General features: G+C 36.9%; 1 protein-coding gene across 5 annotated transcripts; it reads right to left on the bottom strand.

Moving 5' to 3' along the window:
- Nucleotides 1–1512: 1512 nt before the first annotated feature.
- LOC143283757 (ras-related protein Rab-30-like) lies at nt 1513–21287 on the bottom strand. Of its 5 annotated transcripts, none has more exons than XM_076590084.1 (6): nt 21165–21287; nt 19705–19853; nt 19252–19335; nt 18395–18578; nt 6547–14549; nt 1513–6237 (listed from the first exon to the last, which is right to left on the bottom strand). In XM_076590084.1, exons 2-5 carry the CDS (start codon nt 19789–19791, stop codon nt 14296–14298), a joined length of 609 nt encoding a protein of 202 aa, XP_076446199.1. In that variant the 5' UTR covers nt 19792–19853; nt 21165–21287; the 3' UTR covers nt 1513–6237; nt 6547–14295. The 5 variants fall into 5 exon arrangements, with proteins under 5 accessions (XP_076446199.1, XP_076446202.1, XP_076446200.1 ...); XM_076590087.1 differs by having other exon boundaries at nt 19705–19848; nt 21165–21286; XM_076590085.1 differs by having other exon boundaries at nt 19705–19823; nt 21165–21286.
- Nucleotides 21288–21335: the final 48 nt, after the last annotated feature.

The raw sequence follows: 21335 nt of genomic DNA, 5'->3' as shown, positions 1-21335 counted from the left end.
GTTGTTGTTTGTTTTTCATTCTGTTGTTGTTTTTCTTTACTTTGTTTTTCTTAATTTGTGCACAGAGAATGTTGGTCGTGGTCATGAGTCACCGTGCCCTTCCAGTAACTATTTTTGCACTATTTCCATTGTGTTCTGGTGAATGTGCTCTGAGTTCCGCACTCTCTCTCACCAATCTTTCCCGTATTATGCTTTCGAGGGTTTCTCGCCAATTTCGGGGGGATGGGGGGAGGTCTTTAAAACCCAACACTTTTAACGCTTTCATGTTCATCTTCCATAACACTCAAATGCTAACAATACGTATTTTCCCCGCCAGTCACAACAAAAACAGTTGGACGAACATCTCTAAAATCACTAAGGATATGGAATTCCAATGGCTCTCCAGCTAGAGGCCGTTTCATATTGGTTTTCCTTGTGGTGGTCCTTGCTCCGAGTTGTTTTAAGAAACTTTTCTTTTTTGAGTATGTGAAAGAGGGGGTGAGGGGAGGGGGGGGGCGGGTTACATACCTTTGGGCTTGTGCCCTCTTGAGCTCTGAGTGTGTCACTTTCTCTATCCGTCTCTCTCCCCTCCCCTCCCCTCCCCTTCCTATCACCCTCCCTTTGTCTTTTGTCTGTCTGACATTTCCAGTGTGTGAGATGGAGCAGTAGAAAGTTTGGTACAATTTCTTTTGACTGGCTGCATTTGTATATTTGTTTGTAACCTCTCCCTCACCCTATTCTCTCTGTAATTAGAATAAACATATATAATAAACATATCTGCATGTTTATCTTAATAATTAAAATAATCAGAGTAATCATGATAATGGATATTCATGATGAGCTTAACCTCCAAAGGAAAGGGGCCCAGAGCGCAAACAATTACCTTTTTTTCAGTTGTTTTATTCTTGATTACCATTTCACAGGAAAATAGTTTGGAACTTTGTTGATGAGCTTGATTTGCGAACTACCCATTGCTTCACAATATAACAGGAATGATGTTTGTTCAGTGTGTTAATGATTACAGTTAATTATTTACATGTACAATTCCATTTTACTTCCACTTAACACAGTGCACTAAAAACTGTCATGTAACTGTCCATTGCACTTTTTGTTCCTCCAACTGAATTAAGCAAACACAGCTGGTGAAAGACCGATGTCATGATAGTTTCCCTTCATGTTCATTGCATATTTCATCACAAAACCAATCTGTGTGTGTGCATATGTGTGTGTGTGTGTGCGTGTGTGTGTGTGTTTCACAATATTTCATTGTTCATCAACATTATGGAAATCGATTGATGATATACAGAGCCAGTGTATATTTGTTCATATTATGGTAATAAAAAAAAAGTGTCTTTGAACTTAAAGAATGCATTGTGTTTGAGCTTCGTGAATGCATTGTCTTTCAACTAACTAATGAACGCATTGTCTTTTAATTTTATTTTTTAACACAAGGTACTGAAGCAGGACAGAGAGGAAAGAAGAAAACATGGAGAAGGTATGTCTACATCTCTCTTTCTCTCTCATGCCCCTGATAATTTCAAGCGTATTTATTGTTGTTCGTTGGCAGAAAAAGAAAAAAAGAAACAGAGAAAATATAACCAAAAAGGAACCAAAAAAAGTGAAAACATCTTCAACATTTGGCACAAGCATGACTACAAAGGGACTAGCATTGAAAACATAAAATGTCCAGAACCAAAGAGGGCCACCATGGAACATAAAAGAAGTACTGCATGCAAAGTGTATTCTAATGCACCATGTTTTCAGAAGAAAACAGTACAAAAGATTCAGTATACATCAGGTTTGACTAGAATACCAGAGAAATAAAATGAACATGGCACACACACACACACACACACACATTCTCTCGCATGCACACTTTACAATCTTTGACCAAGTGTACTTGCCCCGCCAATAAAAATACGCAAAAAGAGCATGTACGAGAAAAGTTTTTACCAGTGCAGAAAACATGAATCTTCAAATAGCATCTAGTTACCAGCATTTTCCAAAAACTTAGTCATGATCTTGGAAATGTCAAACTGTTCATGTATTTCCCAGTCTTCATTGACAAAAAAAAATAATAATAATAATTTTTTTTTTTTTTAACTATTTATCTCCCCTTGCCACCTTCACTTTTGGTTGAGGCCGCCAGGAGAGTCACAGTTGGGGAATGTCACTGTCATGATTGATGGTTAACGCTTTTGCAAGACACCTCCCCCCCCCCCACCCCCCTCTCCTCAACATTCATTTAGGGATTGCTGAGAAAGGTTTCAGGTTGTGAACAAGATCACAGTTTCACTCAAAGTCACTCGGGGAAACAGAGTTGAGTGGTGGGTGAGTGGAAATATGTCCACCAAGGAAGCAAGAAATCTGAGGGTGCAGGATTGAATTTTCTCTTCTTCCATGAGACCTTCATTGGTGGTGTGGACACAAATCATTCGGATGACGACGATAAACTGAGGTCCAGTGTGCAGATGCACTTAGCACATGTAAAAGAGCCCTCAGCAACAGGGGTGTTGTCCCTGGCAAAACTGTTGGTAAAATCCATTCCAGTATACATGTATGTGTGTGCGCATAACTGAAGCTGGACTGAATGCTACAGGAAACAAATGCTGTGCACCTAAAGACAGCTGGCAGTCAGCTCAACCCAGCCTGTTGTGCAAATGACTCCTTGTGTGTGTGTGTGCTGCACTCTGAGTATAGTCTGACCTAAGACAGGTGCTATAAGCATATAAATAAAAATACATTGTTTAAGAACCTGCGCACAGCTGCGTCTGTCAAATTTCACCATGTAAAGTGTTTCTTCACTAGTTTCTGAAAAAGCTTGCAACATGAGCAACGGTTTTGTTGATAACAAAAACTGAAGGGCCAAAATCATTCATATTCCACAAATTGAAGAATTCTGCATTGATCCCTTAGATCTACTAAAAAAAAAAATAAATAGGGAAACTTGGTGTCCAAGGATCAAGATTACCCTCCACAACGTTTGATGGGACAAAGCACAATCCAGCAGATACATGATGCTAATACTAAGAACAAGAACAATAATAATAAAGGTAATATAGGATGTCTGAATAAATGTAAAAATAGCAATGTTCTATCCAATTACAAAACAGGATCCAGGCATTCTGTCTGTGACTCTGATATATAGTACCCAACAAGTGATGTAAATAATATAGAAAAAAAAAGAGAGAAGGAACATTTAAGAGATGATGATATACGCACTGTAAGAGTCTATGGATATTGCAAAATTGCTGTCTTGTCTATGTGTAATGCAACAGTCTATGTGAATTGCAACATTGTAAAGTTGTAAAGTTTCACCCCAACAGTCTTGTATGTAAAGTTCCAAACACTATAAATCAATATTTCAACATATGATGTAAACTAACAACAGTGATGAGAGTATTCTATGGGATTCACAAATCAATATGAACATGCCACAATACATTTCGGTGTCCAAAACAAAGGGGGATTATTCAAAAGAAATCATTTTTATGTTTATATGTATCTCAGCACTGGTCAATTTAACTAAAAACATGGTGGAGACAGTAAATATTTGGAGTTGACACATACACTTTCAAATACAACAAAGCGGTGGTCAGAAAAGGGCGAAAGGGAAAAGTAAAAGGAATAAAAAATAAAAAAAAAAATACAGCAACAAAAAAACAACTAATATGCTATTGTGGATTTCATGTCATTCATCAAGCTAAAATGTAGAAACAAAGTTATCATGCAATCGGTGGGTAATCATTTACCATGCGCACAAGCACAAAATAAAGATGATCTCTCTCTCTCTCTCTCTCTCTCTCTCTCTCTCCCCCTCAGTGGAATAAAACAGAAATCTCTATCAAGTAAAAATGCAACAATTCAGTGCTTGTGGAATCACACATTCCTTTGCACAACTCAGAGAAATATATACACAAAAAGAAATGGTATGCATAAAAGAAAACACCTGTTTGAGGATTCTTGCTGAAACATATAACTGTCTGATTTAAGTTGAAAAGAAAAGAAAAAAAAGAAAAGACAACAAAAATGGAGAATTAAAATATCTTCTTTTTATGGATTATACAATGCTGTTCTGATACTATAAAATAAATGTACATACATCTGCAACATGGATGAGACAGCAAAACCAAAAACTACTGATCATACCAAAGAGAAATGTCATGCACTGATGACATTTTTCTTTTTAGTCAGCATACTCACAGTTAAAGTGAAAACACAGCATTGAAAAGCCACACCTGATTAGTAGTTACGGCAAAACAGTGTCCAGATATAGTTAACTAAAAAATTAAAAAAAGCACAATGTAAACATTCTTCATTTATATGTGTCTAATTAAAAATTAAAAATTGAAGCTAACTTTACTCTTTTGATTTATGTTCTCTTTTTTTTCAAATCATCTTCGTACTGCACAGCCAGTTCTCAAAAAATAAAAATAAAAATCTGTGAAGTATGATTCCAAACACTTCATTTCTGAACACTATTCCTATAATTTCAAATGACAAAATTAAATCTCCAATAAATGACACAATTGGTATTTCATCCAACAATCTATTCTGAGAAAATGAACTTTGAAAAACTTAAAACAAAGCAAACAATGCCTATAGCACAAGCCAAAAACCTACGACTCATCCAAGATGAGCTTATTTTGCTAATGACTACTGATCACCATGAACTTATGTCAATACAACTGATGCAACACATTGAATCAACACTTCAAACAGAAAGTAATCTTCTTTAAAGCTTGTTTCTACCTTTGGTGGATATGTAAATTACCATCAAGACAAAAAAATTTAATGATCTTTTTTTTCTTTTTTACGGAAAACACTTGAAGCAAAAAACATGATCCACACACTCATTTCAATGCAATGAACACATTCCTGTGGAAGAAATTATCAGGCCACATTATCTCCTCTGCTTTTAAAGCTGAAAATCTTAACAAAATTAAACTACTGTGAAAAGTGCTGAAAAAATTTAAAACCCCCCAAAAATCTTAATTCATAACTAATTACATTTTGCATCTTCATTAATACATGAGATACTGCTGAAAATCAAACATGAAAATGAAAAGTAGCTATAATGTCACAGTTAACACACTGAGACTGGATCACTAGTGCTTGTCTACATACAACTCGGTTTGCCCACATACACTCACATGAAATTTCCCTCGAAATTTTACAAAAAAGAAAAAACTTCTTTCCCAATCACAGCATACAAAGTAGATCTCAGGTGAGACATTCACAAAATATAAAACCCATGAATTCTGCTAATTATCCATAAATCTTGGTTGACTTTGTAATAAATGAGAAAAAAAAAATCAACCAGAATAAAATGAAGCAAATTGACTGTTTCAAAAACATTAAGTATACCATATTTCATGGGGGACGGGGGGGGGGGGTGTAGCAGGGGGAGAGAAGGTTAACCCTTAACTGTTACTGAAGATTACACTGGTTGTTCCTAGTTATTGTTTACTTATTACATGGTCAGTAGGTATCTCCTGTTTCAACAGTACATTACATGTGGAAAATTATAGGATCAACATCATATTTTTCATTCAACATTTATCTTTAAAATAAATATGACATTGAGTTATACACTATACAGGTCTGTAAACTGAGATACTTCATGACAGAGTGTCTATATTTTCCCCCTTCCAGAAGTGCGGCAACTCACAGGTACACATTGGACTGGACTCTCCTGCCAGTTTATATGTATATGCACACAAACATGATCACACTGAGCACACACTCTTCAAATACTTAGCGTCCAAAACTTGTCTCATTCTCAGATACATTTCTATATAAATCTCGACAAATACATGAAAAAAGTAAAGAAATTAACTGGAACAAATTTTCACTGATAAAATTAAGAGAAGAAAAAACAAAATCCAGACAAAGCCTTGTACCCTACTGCAATTTTCATACACTGCTCTCTTTTAGAAGTGGGCTGAGTGTTGAGGAAAAAAGTTTGGAAAAAAATGAGACACATTTTATCTATATTTCGTTGTTGTTTTTCAGTTATTTCTCAGCTGACCACACAGGGCCCATTGGATGTAAGTTTCCTGACACTCAGTAAATATTTCACATGAAGAAAGAACTATGCAAGAATGACAATACCATCGCAGAAATCTGTGGAGCACCTGTGGCAGAGTAGCACTCTTTAGCCCAGTAAAGCTGTTTTGTTTGTAGCCCAGGAACTGTTCATAACCCAGGAAAGCTGTTTTGTTCATAATGGAGTAAAGCTGTCTAATTTATAGCCCACTAAAGCTTTCATTCATACTCTACCCAGGAAAGGTTATTTGTCATAATGGAGGTAAGCGGTCTAATTTATAGGCCACTAAGTGTTCCGTATACTTCACAACCCAGGGAAAGCTGTTTTGTTCATAATGGAGTAAGGCTGTCAAATTCATAGCCACAAAGCTGTTCAGTTCATATCATAACCCAGAAAAGCTGTTTTGTTCATAATGGAGTAAAGCTGTCTAATTTTATAGCCACTAAGCTGTTCAGTTCATAATCAAAACCAGGAAGCTGTTTTGGTTCATAATGGGAGTAAGGCTGTTAATTCATAGCCTAAAGCTGTTCAGTTCATACTCATAACCCAGGAAAGCTGTTTTGTTCATAATGGAGTAAAGCTGTCTAATTTATAGCCCACTAAAGCTGTTCAGTTCATACTCACAGCCCAGGAAAGCTGTTTTGTTCATAATGGAGTAAAGCTGTCTAATTCATAGCCCACTAAAGCTGTTCAGTTCATACTCACAGCCCAGGAAAGCTGTTTTGTTCAGCCAGCCACATCACTGACACCAAGCTCAGAAGAGGCCCCAACTAATACACAGCAGAGCAATCCTCACTCAGCCATTCACTGCAGGCTGGTTCCGATGTTTGGAAATGTTTGGGGGCTTCTTGCTGTTAATGCCTTCAAACAGATATTCATTCCATTTTTCACTGCAGGCTGGTTCCGATGTTTGGAAATGTTTGGGGGCTTCTTGCTGTTAATGCCTTCAAACAGATATTCATTCCATTTTTCACTGCAGGCTGGTTCCGATGTTTGGAAATGTTTGGGGGCTTCTTGCTGTTAATGCCTTCAAACAGATATTCATTCCATTTTTCAAACGCACTTCTTATACTATAGTTCCAGTATGCACAGGGACTTTGAGTGAACATGCAATCCTAAGGGAAATATTTAGGAAAGACTTGAAGAGTGAATCTGATCACAGAGGATGTGTGGATGCCTCCAACTTCTTCTTCTTCCCCCTGAACTCTGTAAAGAATCATGGGGGTGCTGCTGCACATAGGAACTGTTGAACAAATTTCTCCAAGTCTTGTCGGTTGTGTGTTGAAGCCTGGGTCTGTGTTGATATCCACTGATCATATCTCCATCCTTCCTATCCCTGGCACAGTCCTAGTTCTACAGAACCTCCCCCACCCTCCATCCTCCACTCAAAAGAAGATGTCTTCTTGGAAACATAGCATGCTTCTCTTTGTTCTTCGCATTTCAGTTTTTATTCTACGACCTGATTCACAATACACATGAGTCTGTGAAATCTGTCACTTCAGTCACAAAGTCCCGCATATCCCTCTGTAGAGTTACATACAGGCAGGGTCCTAGGCTTGGGTCTCAGTTTGTGTGCAAACATTCAACAAGCCTTTCAGCAAATTTAACGTCTTACAGCTGCAAACTTACACAATAGCTCTCTAAAACTCTGTAAAGATATCAGTTCTTCAAATATCTTCTTCAAGCAAACAAAACAAAACAAAACAAAACACACACACACACACACACACGCACACACAGATACAAATCTGATCACAGAACAAAAGGTTACACAGTTGATAATCTTACTACAACAACAAAATATCATGAACTGCAATTACTGCGAACAAAATAAACATGCAACAACAACAAAAACACACCTCACAAAAGAACAGACTGAAAACAGCAATTATCTTTTTCACAAGACACAGATTGTTAACATATAAAAATTATCCCTCAAAGGGTCTGGCAACTGATCAAATTATGCTTCATTACTGAAAAATGAACAAATATAGCTGAGCATCCAACTTATTTTGTCTTTGTGGTAGCTTTGCAGCAAAAATCTGGAGAGGTCCATGTTTTGAAAAAGTTATGTTGAACAAAAAGCAACAATTCAACCAGTAATGGAGGTAAGTCTGAAAGGTGGTAAATGGAAAACAGGAAAGTTCACGCGCGCACACACACACACACACACAAACACACACACATACACAGTAATTCTCATGACACATTTGCAATAAGTGGGTGAGACACTTTCCCTCCATATAACACCAAATGTTTCTTCAAACCCCTGATAAAATTTTCTTCGTGTTATAGATGGAAACGAAACACTTTTACACACCAAGTGAGGAGCCTTTGGTGACCTGACAGAATACACATGGGATCAGATCTAAATTTAATTTTTTTTTTTTTTTTAAATCTCATGCTGACTGATGAATTAAGCAGATCTACTTCCATGGCACTGTTTTTCATATCCTACTTATAACATGGGACAATATCAATGTAAAATAGGTTTTGGACCACTAAAAAAAAATGGGCCCCTATCAATGTGAATCTGTTTTGGATATTTCTAACTTGTAAACAACTATGCTTTTATTGAGATTCAAAAACTACAAGTTATTACAAATATTCATGATGACACAATCCCAGTTCCAATCAATTTCTGACCTGTAAGTTTCACATCAAATACAGCCATTGTTTGAATGAATGAACATAATTATAATCAGTTTACATACAGAACAAATTTGTGACTGAAATTAACTGAAATTATTCAAAAATCACATTTCATAATGATTATTACATTTAAGTTTTAATTTTCTTTTTTAAAGATAAGGTCTGCTTCAGAAGGACAAACAAAAACCACATGGTATCCTCAACAAGATGAGATACACAGAAAAAAGAATCAACAAAATTTATGTCTATAGTCTCCTTGACAACGGTTTTCAGATGAAAGATGTCATTTGCTTGTTGCCTTTTCTTTTAAATAAAAGAAAACATCAGAAAATTGTTTTTTTAAAAAGATAAACTATTTGGAAAAACAACAACCAAATATTGCTTTAAGAATACTTTCAACGTAACTTGGTGGAGAAATGCGATCTGGTACCCCTGAAATCCTTCAACGACAGAGCTTGATCAATACAGCAGGAAATGGGTAGCCCTGGTAAATTTAAAAGATGTAGAAACTACGAAACTGACATGCATGAAGCCCAGTGAAGTGTATGCTGGGGGAAATAAACAACAGAAGGGCCACAGAGGCAAACACCGCTCTCCTCTAATTTCACACCCACGGACCACGAACTGGGTACAGGGCCGGTCAGGGAAGAAATCTACAGCCGCCCCTCACATGAAGAACGCCCCCCACAATTAAAGTATTTTAGTATTATCAGTGATGCATCAAAGCATGAGTATTTCTTATCAGGACAGTCTATATATATCTATGCAGTTATGACTGTTGATGTAGTCATGGCACAAACACACACACAAACACACACACACATCACCTGCATTAATAATGCTTAAATGTGTACAAGCCTTTTACCATTAAAAAAAATCTGCAGATCTGCACAGACAATCATATAACAAGTAAACAGAACATGTGGCAAATACACAAACATAATTCTCACTTTGACACACCCACACACACACAATTATTAACTTTTAATGATGCACTTCACATTTTATAAATGCTGACTGCAATTTTGATTGTGAATCTACACACACACACACACATAACCATTCCTAACACACAAAAACAGAGGGAGACTGTACAAACGTGACTACAAGTTCAAAGTATACAACTGGAAGAAATGTTTATGGCCACTGTTAAAATCTGACAAGTATCTTTCTCAATCTGGCTATCACACACAATCTGAGCATACTATTTCTTTGTCTCTTTTTTTTGTCTTTTTTTTCCAGGGAAATCTTGAGTGTTGATGGCACAGTTCAGACCATTACTTGGGAATAATACTGCTAGTTCAGAGAACAAAATCAATGTTCTGTATTATGATTGTTGTTTTTGTTTTTTTTCCACTCTGTACATAGTTACAGTGAAGTGATGCACCTTTAGAATCTTCTGCTGACAGTTTTCCTGAAGCACCCTTAGAAAATTAACCAGCTGTATGTATTGTTTATAATCAAATTATAATAATCGTCTTTGGAACCTAAACTTCAAAGTATGTAACTATGTTCATGATGAATGTATTCTAGATATCGGTTGTCAACAGTTTGGGTGTTGTTTTTAAAGCAAAAACAAAAACAACAAAAAAACACGCATACACCCACACTCTAAATGAAGCAGCAAGAAAGAAAGAAAGAAGAAAAAACAGGTATGTCTTTTTAAGACAAAAGTCACTGACACAGAAATATCATAACACACACTCAGTGAGTCACTGCCAAAAGAACACAGCTACTGTCACTGAAACACATCACTAACAACCTGGTCAAAAACACAAAATCACTGACCCACATACAATTTGTACAAATGAGCAAAGTGGCCAAATAAGAAACACTGACACTGCCATATAACTGATTAGATGCGGCTGTTTCTGTTCGATAAGTAATACTGTAGTGTTATCAAACAACAAAAAGAGACAGCCAAAGTTCACTGTCATCACAGAACCAAGAAACTAAAAACATGCCACAAACAAAACAAAGTCTTTGTTAGTGAAAATATCACCAATACATACATGTATCAAAGTACATAATGACCAAAATGACTTAATTAGAACATGTGTGATGTGGTGCATTATATATAATGTGTTTTCACAAACTGGAAAAAAGAACTGGGGGCTGGGGGGCAGGGGGGAATTGGGAGGGGGGCGGGGGGGGATAAATGCAAACTTTAATAATGCTGAAGAAAACTTTGAAGAAAAAAAAAAGTTTCTCGGAGCAAATAAACAAAAAGACCAATAAACACAAAGAAACTTTTTCACAAAACAATGTTACACAGTTCCAAAGAAAGCTATTTTTGATGCAGTCAAGGTTTCCCAAACCTACAGAAAATTCTTTTGATCACTCAAAAAGTTTAACATTTCCAAAGAAAACATTTTTGATATAGGCAGATTTCAGAAAGCCTAGAAAGCTTTTTTGATAAAGTCATGGTTTCACAGTGCCAAAAGGAAGCTCTGAACCTAACACGGCTTCACCAGCATAAGAGGATGGATGCTTTCAAACAAATTACATCATGGACAATACATTTTAAAACAACAAATCTACTTGCAACATTAACACACATTTCCAACTGAGTGACCAACAAAACACAGACAAACTGGACTGGCATTTTAGGATTCTATTTGGAAAGGTTTGTGACTGAAATATCCACTGATGTATCCAATCATAAAAAAGGGCATGGAATCACTTTTATTACAAAAAATTATCACTTGAAAAAAAACTGCTTGCCTTCAGTAGTTTTCACCTCCAGTAACACTGCAGTAAATATTTTATTACAAATTTCCTGATCCTGCCAAGTATTCTATGTAAAAGAGAATGATTTATTGGAAAAAAAAAGTTGTACAAATTCTTTCCAAGATCTACTTTCAGCTCCATCTTGGGTCTGGCCGCTACTAAATTTGGCTAAAAAAAATTTGAAGCTAAAAACAGGTTTGAAGAAAACAGTATTGTTTGGAATGTGACTAACTTTTTCCAGACAGAAATCCAACAAAAGGGAAAAAAAGGAGTTACAACCACTCAATAGGGTGTTCAGCTTCTATTGTAGGCCCTCCACCAGCAAAGTACTCATAAACACACCAACACGAGAGCAAGATATTTTGTCATGTCAAACGTTTTGACAGCCAGTGAGAATCAGTACAACTGACACTGCATGAGACTTGTTCTAAAGAACCTGTAACCTGTCACAGGACATATGACACACCTCCAATGCTTTGTTCTGCTATGGTTCAAAGCCCCATTTTCCATTCTTGAATTTCAGGAGACATGAAGTATTGTATGTACGTATGATGGTCAGCCACGTCCAACTAAGACTATCAGGACAGTACAGGAGACAACCGCTGTCCTGACTATCTGGGCTAGAATTTTATTATATTGGAGAGTGACTTGCCCACGTTACATCCTCTCTCAGCCGTAAGGATTTTAGGACAGTCGGCATTGGGATGATTCCACCCCCCAAACCCCCACCCCTCCAAAAAAGCGAATGCCACCCCCCACCCCCCACCCCCCCCACAGGCTGCAGCACTAAGAACCAATGCCATCTAGCCTCTTAAATAATGTAAGAATAAACAAAATACAGAAACATATGCTCAGACAAAGGCACGCAACTTCAAGCCACTGCTGTTCAATGGTTCCCTTTAGTTTGCATACACAAAGGAAAATAACAGGAAAAGAGATGCAAATGCAGAAGCATCCCTGTACACCTGTCTGTTGTTTGATAATACTTCACTTGCACTGCCTATTTTGATCATCAAAACAGTAGGCAGTTTAAGGGAAATAACCCATACTAATTTACCATACTTTATGAAAAATGTGAAACTGAATTGTACCCCTTCGATTACCACTCTTCAGTCCAGGTCCGAAAGAGGGAAAAGTCTGGTAATTTTTGCTTTTCTTGCATGAACTGTTCCAGAGTAATCCATATACACAAGAGCAAGCCGGGTTCAAACATTCATTTTCTTTTTGATAAATTATATGAAAGTACAAAAAGCAACAGTGCTGAATGATCCTCTTTCATGTTCAAGTAGGCTATCGCAGCATGGAGATATTTATTTATACTACACTCCTGCTAAACAATCAGCCAAAGTAGCCTTGCAAAAGAAGGGGGGAAAATCAGCAGACACTTAAACCTAGGCAAAAACCTGATACCATTCTCATCAAGCTTTCAGTACCCAATCTATCGATAATGTAATGTGTGTATGTCAGGGTGCTGCAGTGGTAATATTGGTAGATCTGTGCTGACTGGTGTATTCTGTGAAAGAAAATCCATGTGTGTAATACACTTTGTTTATATCAAGACGTGAAAAAATATTACATATTCATTGTTCATAACTGCTGTCAAAAAAAGGAACTGTTTACCATTATAGTATGAAAAGTTTATAAAAACTGATCATTCAAATACTATGCAAACAGACATAAAAATGTGCACATAAACAGAGAACATGTACTTGGTGGGTACACACATATACATTTATATATCTATACAGGCACACACACTTGCAGCAACCCATGTGTATACATAGCACGCACACAGACATGAAATGAAACTGAAAGATATATAATGCAATCAGCCCTACATTTGTGCTCAACAGACTTACAGAACCTAAACATTCACAGACACACATGCACACACATGTACACATATAATATACAATGATTTGATGAAGATAAACAAAGAAAGGTTAAGAGAAAAGAACATGATAATTTTTAACTACAACAGTCTCAGGAGTTACTGCATTTATCTATCAATTCTCTCTCAAAGAGGACACATATAATACAAGTATAACCAGTTGAAATCCATGATCATAAAGAGCACAATAACAACAGCTCAATGTAGCTGTCTAAAACCAACCAAAAACAAAACGCACTTTGAAACTTCATGACAAATTCAGCAACTGGCCATGATTATGCAACAAGGTGGGAAACAGCAAATATGCTTTACACTCAATAGAACAAACAAAAAAATAAAAATAAAAAAATCAAGCGTAACCTTGCACAAACAAATCACGTCAGTTTCAACATATGTCTCCCTCAACCTCCCTCCCTCTTTGCCTAATCCCCCACTCCACCCTCTTCCTTCACCTCTCCTGACTCACACCGGATCTTCCAATATTTCAAACAACGTCGATGTTTCTCTTGCCACTGTGGTGGTTCATCATTTCCTTTCATCTTTTTCTCATACATATTCCACAGACACCAACATCTAAAAGAACAACTTCATTTCATGAATTTCAAGATGGTATTCTTAGTCATCCATTGCTGACACTCAGTCAAAGCATTTTACCTCAAGCACATTCACTCGAAAAATCATCAAAATATTGATCTTTTACACACACATATCCAGCTCTTTATAAAACAACAACAAAAACTTTTTAATCACTCTCAAGTGATAATCGTGTGAAGATTCCTCACAAAACCCTGCTACCAGCCAGCTGACATCCATTTCTATTGATCATTCCCAGCTGACAGCCACTTCACATTGAATTTGTATCAACAAGTAACAAATTTCTATTCCTTCCTCATCACTCCAAAATCACCTGCATTCCATCCATCCACACAACAAGCTATAGCTATTTCTGTTTGTCAGCTGAAAAGTACAATTCCTACTTACATGGAGCAAACAATCAAAGCTTGCAACAACTGGGGGTGTTAGTGATGGGGGTTGATCCACCTGTGATCATGGTACCCTGTTGCTCAGGGCGCAGCTCCAGGTCGCGGGCCTGAGCAGTCAACTGGTAGGCAATGGAGGTGAACAGGCGCTCCACGTTGTCCGCCTCTTTGGCCGACGTCTCCAGGAACCGCATCTCGTAGCGCTCTGCAAACTCCCTCCCAATGTGGGTAGGGATCTCCCGCTTGTCTGTCTGGTCAATCTTGTTACCTGTAAATCACCGGTTGGGGAAAAAAAAATGTAAGGGATTCTATAGCCTTTTACTATTATGGCCACTGCGACAGTGATCTTATCTTATCCAATATGTCTAGAGCTCAGCACGATCAGATTCTCAACTTCCGCTGCGTCGGGAAGGTAAATACATGATTAAGTGAAATATTTGTATTGTGCTAATCTTGTGCAAAGACAAATCGAAGCGCTTTCACTCACAACTTCCACACACATTCATAAACTCTGAACCAATGGGTTGACTGACAAACTTAACTCTCTCCAGACTATAGGCCCTGATCAAGGCCCTACTGTTTACAACTGTTTCAAACAAAGGAGCCCAATCAAGACTTCATAACGTTTTGAATTTTTGGAGTGGCACTTAATTTGCATTATGATGTTATAAGCTTAAAATATCTTAACTGACCTTCCCACTCTCCACTGCAACCAGTAAATGCTGAATGTGCTGCTGTGCTCGCAAGTGGGGAAAGTATGTTTATAGGTAACTGGTTCACATGAACAGTGCCTGTCAACAACAGCATCTGACCCAGTTTCATCCCAGTCACAAAGCAGACAATGGTTTCAGATGAAGGAGCCCAATCGGGGCTTTATAACATTCTGATTTCAAACTGTTTCAGACTTGTTGTGCTTTGCTGGATTCATTTTTAATTCATCAGTGTGTGCAAATTTTGAACAAAAATTATGGATACTTTCATCATCTCACGGGAAAATAGCAGAAGGGAGAAGTTTTATATTTTGTCCCCAACTAATTGTGTTACTTATCAGTTTGAATAATTTCAGTTCATAACTTTCAATATTTGTTGTTGTTTTTTGTGATGTTTTATATAACCAATACAAAATGGGCCGTCTGTGGGGAAAATCAGGGGAGTGAACAGGCAGTACTGAGCTAGTTAATAAACATGTATAGATAGCAGGCTAGGGAGATTTATGGGTGAAAAGACAGACGGGAGGGAGGGATGGAGGGGAAATAATATGCTCCTTCAATGGCATGACATCATGTCAGCAGTACATGAAATTTGTATGCAAAAAGCAATGGAGAAACCCAGATAAGTTGATAAATGAGTATCAGTCAATGCAGAACAATGGTCTGAATCATTTACTTTTGACTGGAAGCTGAAGGTTTGATCCCAATCAATAGCTTATCATTTGATTCTTGTCAACAGCCTATCATTTGATTTTCATCAAAAGCCTATTTATTTGATTCCCAACAATAACCTAACATTTGATTCCCAACAATAACCTAACATTTGATTCCCACCAACAGCCTGTCATCTGATTCCAATCAATAGCCTGTCATTCCATTCCCACCAATAGCTTCTCACCATCAATAGCCTATCATTTGATTCTCATCAATAACCTATCATTTGATTCCCATCAACAGCCTACCATTTGATTCTACAAAATGTATCAGTATCTCTATCTAATAATATAACACAAAATGCAACAAAACCAAACCATTACACATTACAGATGATATCGGTACCCTTATGTGTATATATCCCCTTATACGCACTCATGCACATCACTCATTCTGTGCATCTGGCAAACAACTAGTCTAAAGCGCCTCTTCAAAGCCACACTCCTGTACACCACCTGCCTGCCCTCCCCCCTCGTCTGCCACCTCACCCTTCATACAAAAACACATATACAGAAACACAGCAAATACACAATGGAATATAAACACTAGTCCACAAGAAATCTTTTACTCTTTCTACCCCACAGCTACATGCCTGCTACAACTTCCCTGGACCAGCACTACATGAGATCACAGCAGTAAAAAGTAGGGTTGTTCACAAAAGCAGCGAAAATTGATGGAGAATTGTTGATTTAATCAGTCAAAGCAAGTTTCATTTTCATGCTTCCGGAATCCCTAAACGGACCAGTTTAGAACACCAACTATACCAGCAAGAATTTTTAAAAATTAGAAGTGCATTGGTATGAGAATGTACCAGGTCCACAAGTGAAGTAATCATAGTACAAGTTAAATTATACCTGGAGTAGAATTAGTTCAATATACTGAATTATCAGATGTGGTAAACTTTACATTTTATGGAAAAAACAGTAAATGAAACATGTAGTGTGGTGTGTGATGGTGCGGTATTGTTTTGACACAAAAGATTTCTCTGGGTGAAATTCAGGCTGCTCTCCCAGGAGAGAGTGTGTTGCCACTGTGCAGCAAGTATTCTTTTCTTGTTCTATCTAATTTGCAAATGTATTTGTTTTATCATCAAAGTACATTTTTCTAAAGAATCCTTCCCAGGGACAACTCTCATGTTGCTATGGATTCTTTTATGTACACTAAATGCCTCCTGCATACAGGACATCATGTCTACTCATCAAACAGAATGGCACCCAAATCATCACTCAAGGTCACACAAAAAGTAATAATTCAGTCCATGCAGGTATCAAGCAAGCTATACTCACTATTAAGAAAGGTGGTTTACCACATGACATTCTATCAAATCAAATCATGTTGCTTAAGCCTTTCACTTATGACTGTGGACATATTCGCAGTTTATGGTTCACTGCATAATCATGTGTCCAGCCACCCATTTGCTCACACTTACCACCCTTGCAAATGGCGACTGACTTCATGAGTGTTTGAAGCAATTTCTCAGTTAGCTTTGCCTCGATTTTGATGCAGTTTTTAGTGTTTTACTTTTATAAAGCAAAAAGCTGTTGAGCGTGTCAACATGGCTGCCTGAATGTCCAGCACAGAAGAGGTGGCTAGAATTTAGTTTGATTTTCCACACAACGTCGACAATAGCAACTATGACAATGCTATAGAAAATGTAAGTAATGTTGATAACTGAAGTGATTCTGGTTATCCTGATGATGATTACATGCTACAAGGTACATCAACAGGAAGGGGGCGGGGGCGGGGGCATGTCAGAAGTGGGTATAGAAAAAACTCAATATATTAGCTTGAAACCTTCATTTTGGGCTTTCATCTACAAACCTTCCAGATGATCTACAATGAAACCTTCCAGATGAAAGCTTCTAACTGAAATATTGTTTGCAGTGAGCTTTTGTGTTGTAATATTGTGTGATAGTGTTTGTAGGTGTTTGGGAGGGAGGGTGTGGGATGTGTATGTGAGTGGTTATGTATTGTCTTTATGTTTAAAACAACAGGATAGTGCAGGAAACAACATAACTGCACTCAATTGTTGTGTCTAATACATTTGCTAATATTTCAGTACTATTTTTCACACATAAAATAAACAAATGTTAATTTTCTTCTTCTTTTTTTATTACAGCACATTGTGTATTTTTTTTCTAAAAATCCAAGTTATCTTCCCCTGATTGGGAATTTTCTCATCCTGTCAACACTGAAGTTATGATAATTATATCTGCAGATCTTTTTCCTTCCAGAGAACATATACTTTTACATGCTTTTGAACATATTATTTTTTAGTTTTTTTAGCAGTTGGTGATTATTTTGCAAAAATCACAAATAGTTGTGGAAGTGAAAGGGTTAATGCCCAGCCAACTACAAAAAGGCCATTAACCACCATTCCACTTGACCTCCATGAAATCATATATTAGAGGATGTGAACAACAGAATGTGCCAAAACCCAGTTTTCACAAGTGCAGCAAAACATCAAGCAAAAAAAAATAAAAGGTTGCTTTAATGCCCTGATGTCAACAGATCATTAACACACCCCACACCCCAACCCTCCAACCAAAATGCCCCCTTAAATTATGTCATTCATAAATAAACCATTCTCTGAGGGGTTTTTTCAGTCAAGATGACTGGAAATAAATCATCAGTACACAGCTATATTGTAATCCAAGACAATTCTAAAGCTTGTCAGCCAAAACCTTACCAACAAGAAAAGTCAGAACTTTGGTTCCAGCATACAACTCGATTTCATGGATCCAATTCGGCAAGCTCTCATAAGACTGCTGGGAACAGACATCATACACTAGGATCAGAGCGTTGGCCGAGCGATAGTAACTCTGTGTGATGGAGCGGAACCGCTCTTGACCCGCTGTGTCCCAAATCTGAAGCTGAAAAAAGGAATAAAAACAGCATTAGTAATGATGTTCTTTGTAAACTATTAAGCAGTATCATAAAAATACCATTAATGACAATGTCCTTAATAAGCTATCAAACAGTATTACAAAAACAGCATCAGTAACAATGATCTAAGTGAAATACTAAACAGTGTTATAAAAACAGTATCAGTAACAATGTTCACATCAAAATATCAGTGTTTTAGTGCATACTGAGCAATAGCATTAAAACATGAGGATGGTGAACATAACTGGAAACAGGAGGTTTGTTTATTCTCAGTAAAATATCAGTGTTTAATATCAGTATCCAGGGCATACTAAATGGCAACCTTGAAAACATGTTTATGTTGAAAACAACTTCAAAAAGAAAGATTTGTTTATAATTATACTTAGTGAAGTGTTTCATAACATACTGAGTTGTAACCTTAAAAACATGTCCATACTGAAAACTAGATATTGAAAAAAGACAGTTTATATTTTCTGTACTTTTCCTTTTCCAAATTCTTTTTGTGTTCATTGTTATGTGGCTTGTGCTTTCATTTTCTTTCATCAAAATCACCCAGTGTGAACAAGTGTATTTATGTGTGTGAGCAGGATGTGTGTAAACATGTGTGTACATTTGCAAGTCTCCATGTCAATTAACTATAATTAAATCAAGTGTATCTACCTTAACTTTATCTCCATCAATTTCGACCGTCTTGATCATGAAATCCACTCCAATTGTTGCCATCTGGCCTGGAGGGAAGAAACCCTGTGAAACAAAAAGCAATAGCTGGTTATGACATACAGTATTTGAAAGTTTGATGCAGACACAAGTTGAAAAATATCCACACTAAAAAAGAAAAAAAAAAGGTTCTTTGTGTTGCTGAGGTGACGTGCTAAATTTCAAAAATTAAGTTTCATAAGTAATAATTATATTTCAAGTTCAACAAATATTATTTCATAATTCTCTCTCTCTCTCTCTCTCTCTCTCTCTCTCTCTCTCACACACACACGACACAGGTGCGCAGACACGCATGCAGGCACACATGCACACACAATCAGTGACAAACACTTTCTGACTTCAGCCCAGACACACGGGGTGCTTTCAGTCACACATCCACAAATGTCTTAGTCTTACCTTTGTGTACCTACTGACAAGGCAAGTTTTTCCAACCCCAGCATTTCCAATAAGCACCACCTTGAACAGGTATTTGTAGTCCTCCATGCGTCTGTTTTTACTCTTCAGCCAGACCACCACTTGGAACAAAATGCTTTTAATGACCTGCACTGAATTTACATGACATATTTACTGCTTTTCACCCTGAAAAAAATTCATGTCAATTAAGTACATATCAATTCTACTCCTTGTCTGTTTCAGTTTTTATAGTACTACATTCTACTCCTCACTCATCTCATTTCAGTTTGATATATTCTATAATCTAATATCTTGGTATGCCTGTTTCCCCAACATGTCCACCTTTGACTGCCTTTTCTAAATATATCATTCTAAGCAATTTCAAATCTCTGGCAATTTTTCTTATATATATAAAATAAAAAAAAGGGCTACACCCCATAATGACTGACAAGATTATCAGAATGCACAGCAAGACAGGGAAGTAAAAACTGCAAGATCATTATAAATATATGTTAGACTGACAGGAGTTCACAACTGTACAAGTACTTTGCATCACACATAGTTGTCGACTTGACTTGCAAATAGACATGCTTTGAGAAACAAACACTCAAATCTAGACAGAGTAAGACAGAGAGAACTTCAACACAGTTCAAGTGAACAAACCTAATCTGAAATAAACAACACCATGTACACTGCACACAGCATACTTGTGTCTTGTAATATATCTTTGACAGTATCCAACCAGGCTAGCTTGATATGTGGATTGGACACACTTGAGTCACTTGTTTTGTGGTTAGAATGATACTTATAAACACACGGAGAAAGAGGAAGACAGATGTAGAGAACAAAGGAGTGGTGGAGGAAAACAAGACTATGTCCATTGTAATGAACATTATTTAGTTAAAAGCAAGGCTGTATAAAGATGAAAAATAAATAATAATAAAAGCTTTCAATGACACCTGAGCAGATTGAATGAATCATCTCCAGAGGGCATGAGAACCATTTCATAGCGTAATTGTTCAAAAGGCCTATAATAATTTATTAATATGCAGCATCAATGTCTGCACAAATCTGCCAATTACAGTTTGTGGAAACATCTACCTGGACATCATATGATATAGATTTCATAATTCACAATATGTTGTATAGACACTGGAACACAGATCATAATGCTGGATGGGCAAGTAAAACAACTGGCAAGAATTGCACAAACTGACACACATAGCCATGTCTTGACTCAAGTAAAATAAAAATCACGGTTTAATGAATACTAAATTATGTCCCCAGTATATAAACAAATCCTTCTTTCGGTAATATAATTTTTTTTTTCAATATTGTCTTCTCCGAGCTAAAACAGCAATATATTTGACAAAATATGACAGATGATTGCGATGTCTAAGTTGATCTATAATCAATTTAGTCCTTTGCCGCGAGGCTGAAAACATTCAACAACAGAAACCCACCTAATCCAATAAAACGTGAAGGTAAATGAGCTGATTATCTGGGAAATAGACTTCATATCATTTGTCCAATTTCATGTTACCAAATTGTGTAGCAGCCGAAATATTGACAAGCAGAGTTTTCGTATCCGGAAATAGAATGCATTTTACGTCATCGTCACATGACCCAAACTG

This window comes from Babylonia areolata, chromosome 7 (assembly GCF_041734735.1).
Source record: "Babylonia areolata isolate BAREFJ2019XMU chromosome 7, ASM4173473v1, whole genome shotgun sequence".
NCBI lineage: Eukaryota > Metazoa > Mollusca > Gastropoda > Neogastropoda > Buccinidae > Babylonia > Babylonia areolata.
Note: the sequence above shows the minus strand (reverse complement) of the source record. Positions and strands in the feature narration are given on the sequence as shown.

Bases quoted from the DNA above. Each gene is read 5' to 3' on its own strand.
- LOC143283757 (XM_076590084.1), bottom strand. From the start codon at position 19,791: ATGGAGGACTACAAATACCTGTTCAAGGTGGTGCTTATTGGAAATGCT. The intron at 18,579-19,251 runs GTAGATACACTT...TCCTTTTTTCAG, and splicing joins TTGATGGAGATAAAGTTAAG to CTTCAGATTTGGGACACAGC. The intron at 14,550-18,394 runs GTAAGGTTTTGG...GGTGATTTACAG, and splicing joins AGTTCTGACTTTTCTTGTTG to GTAACAAGATTGACCAGACA.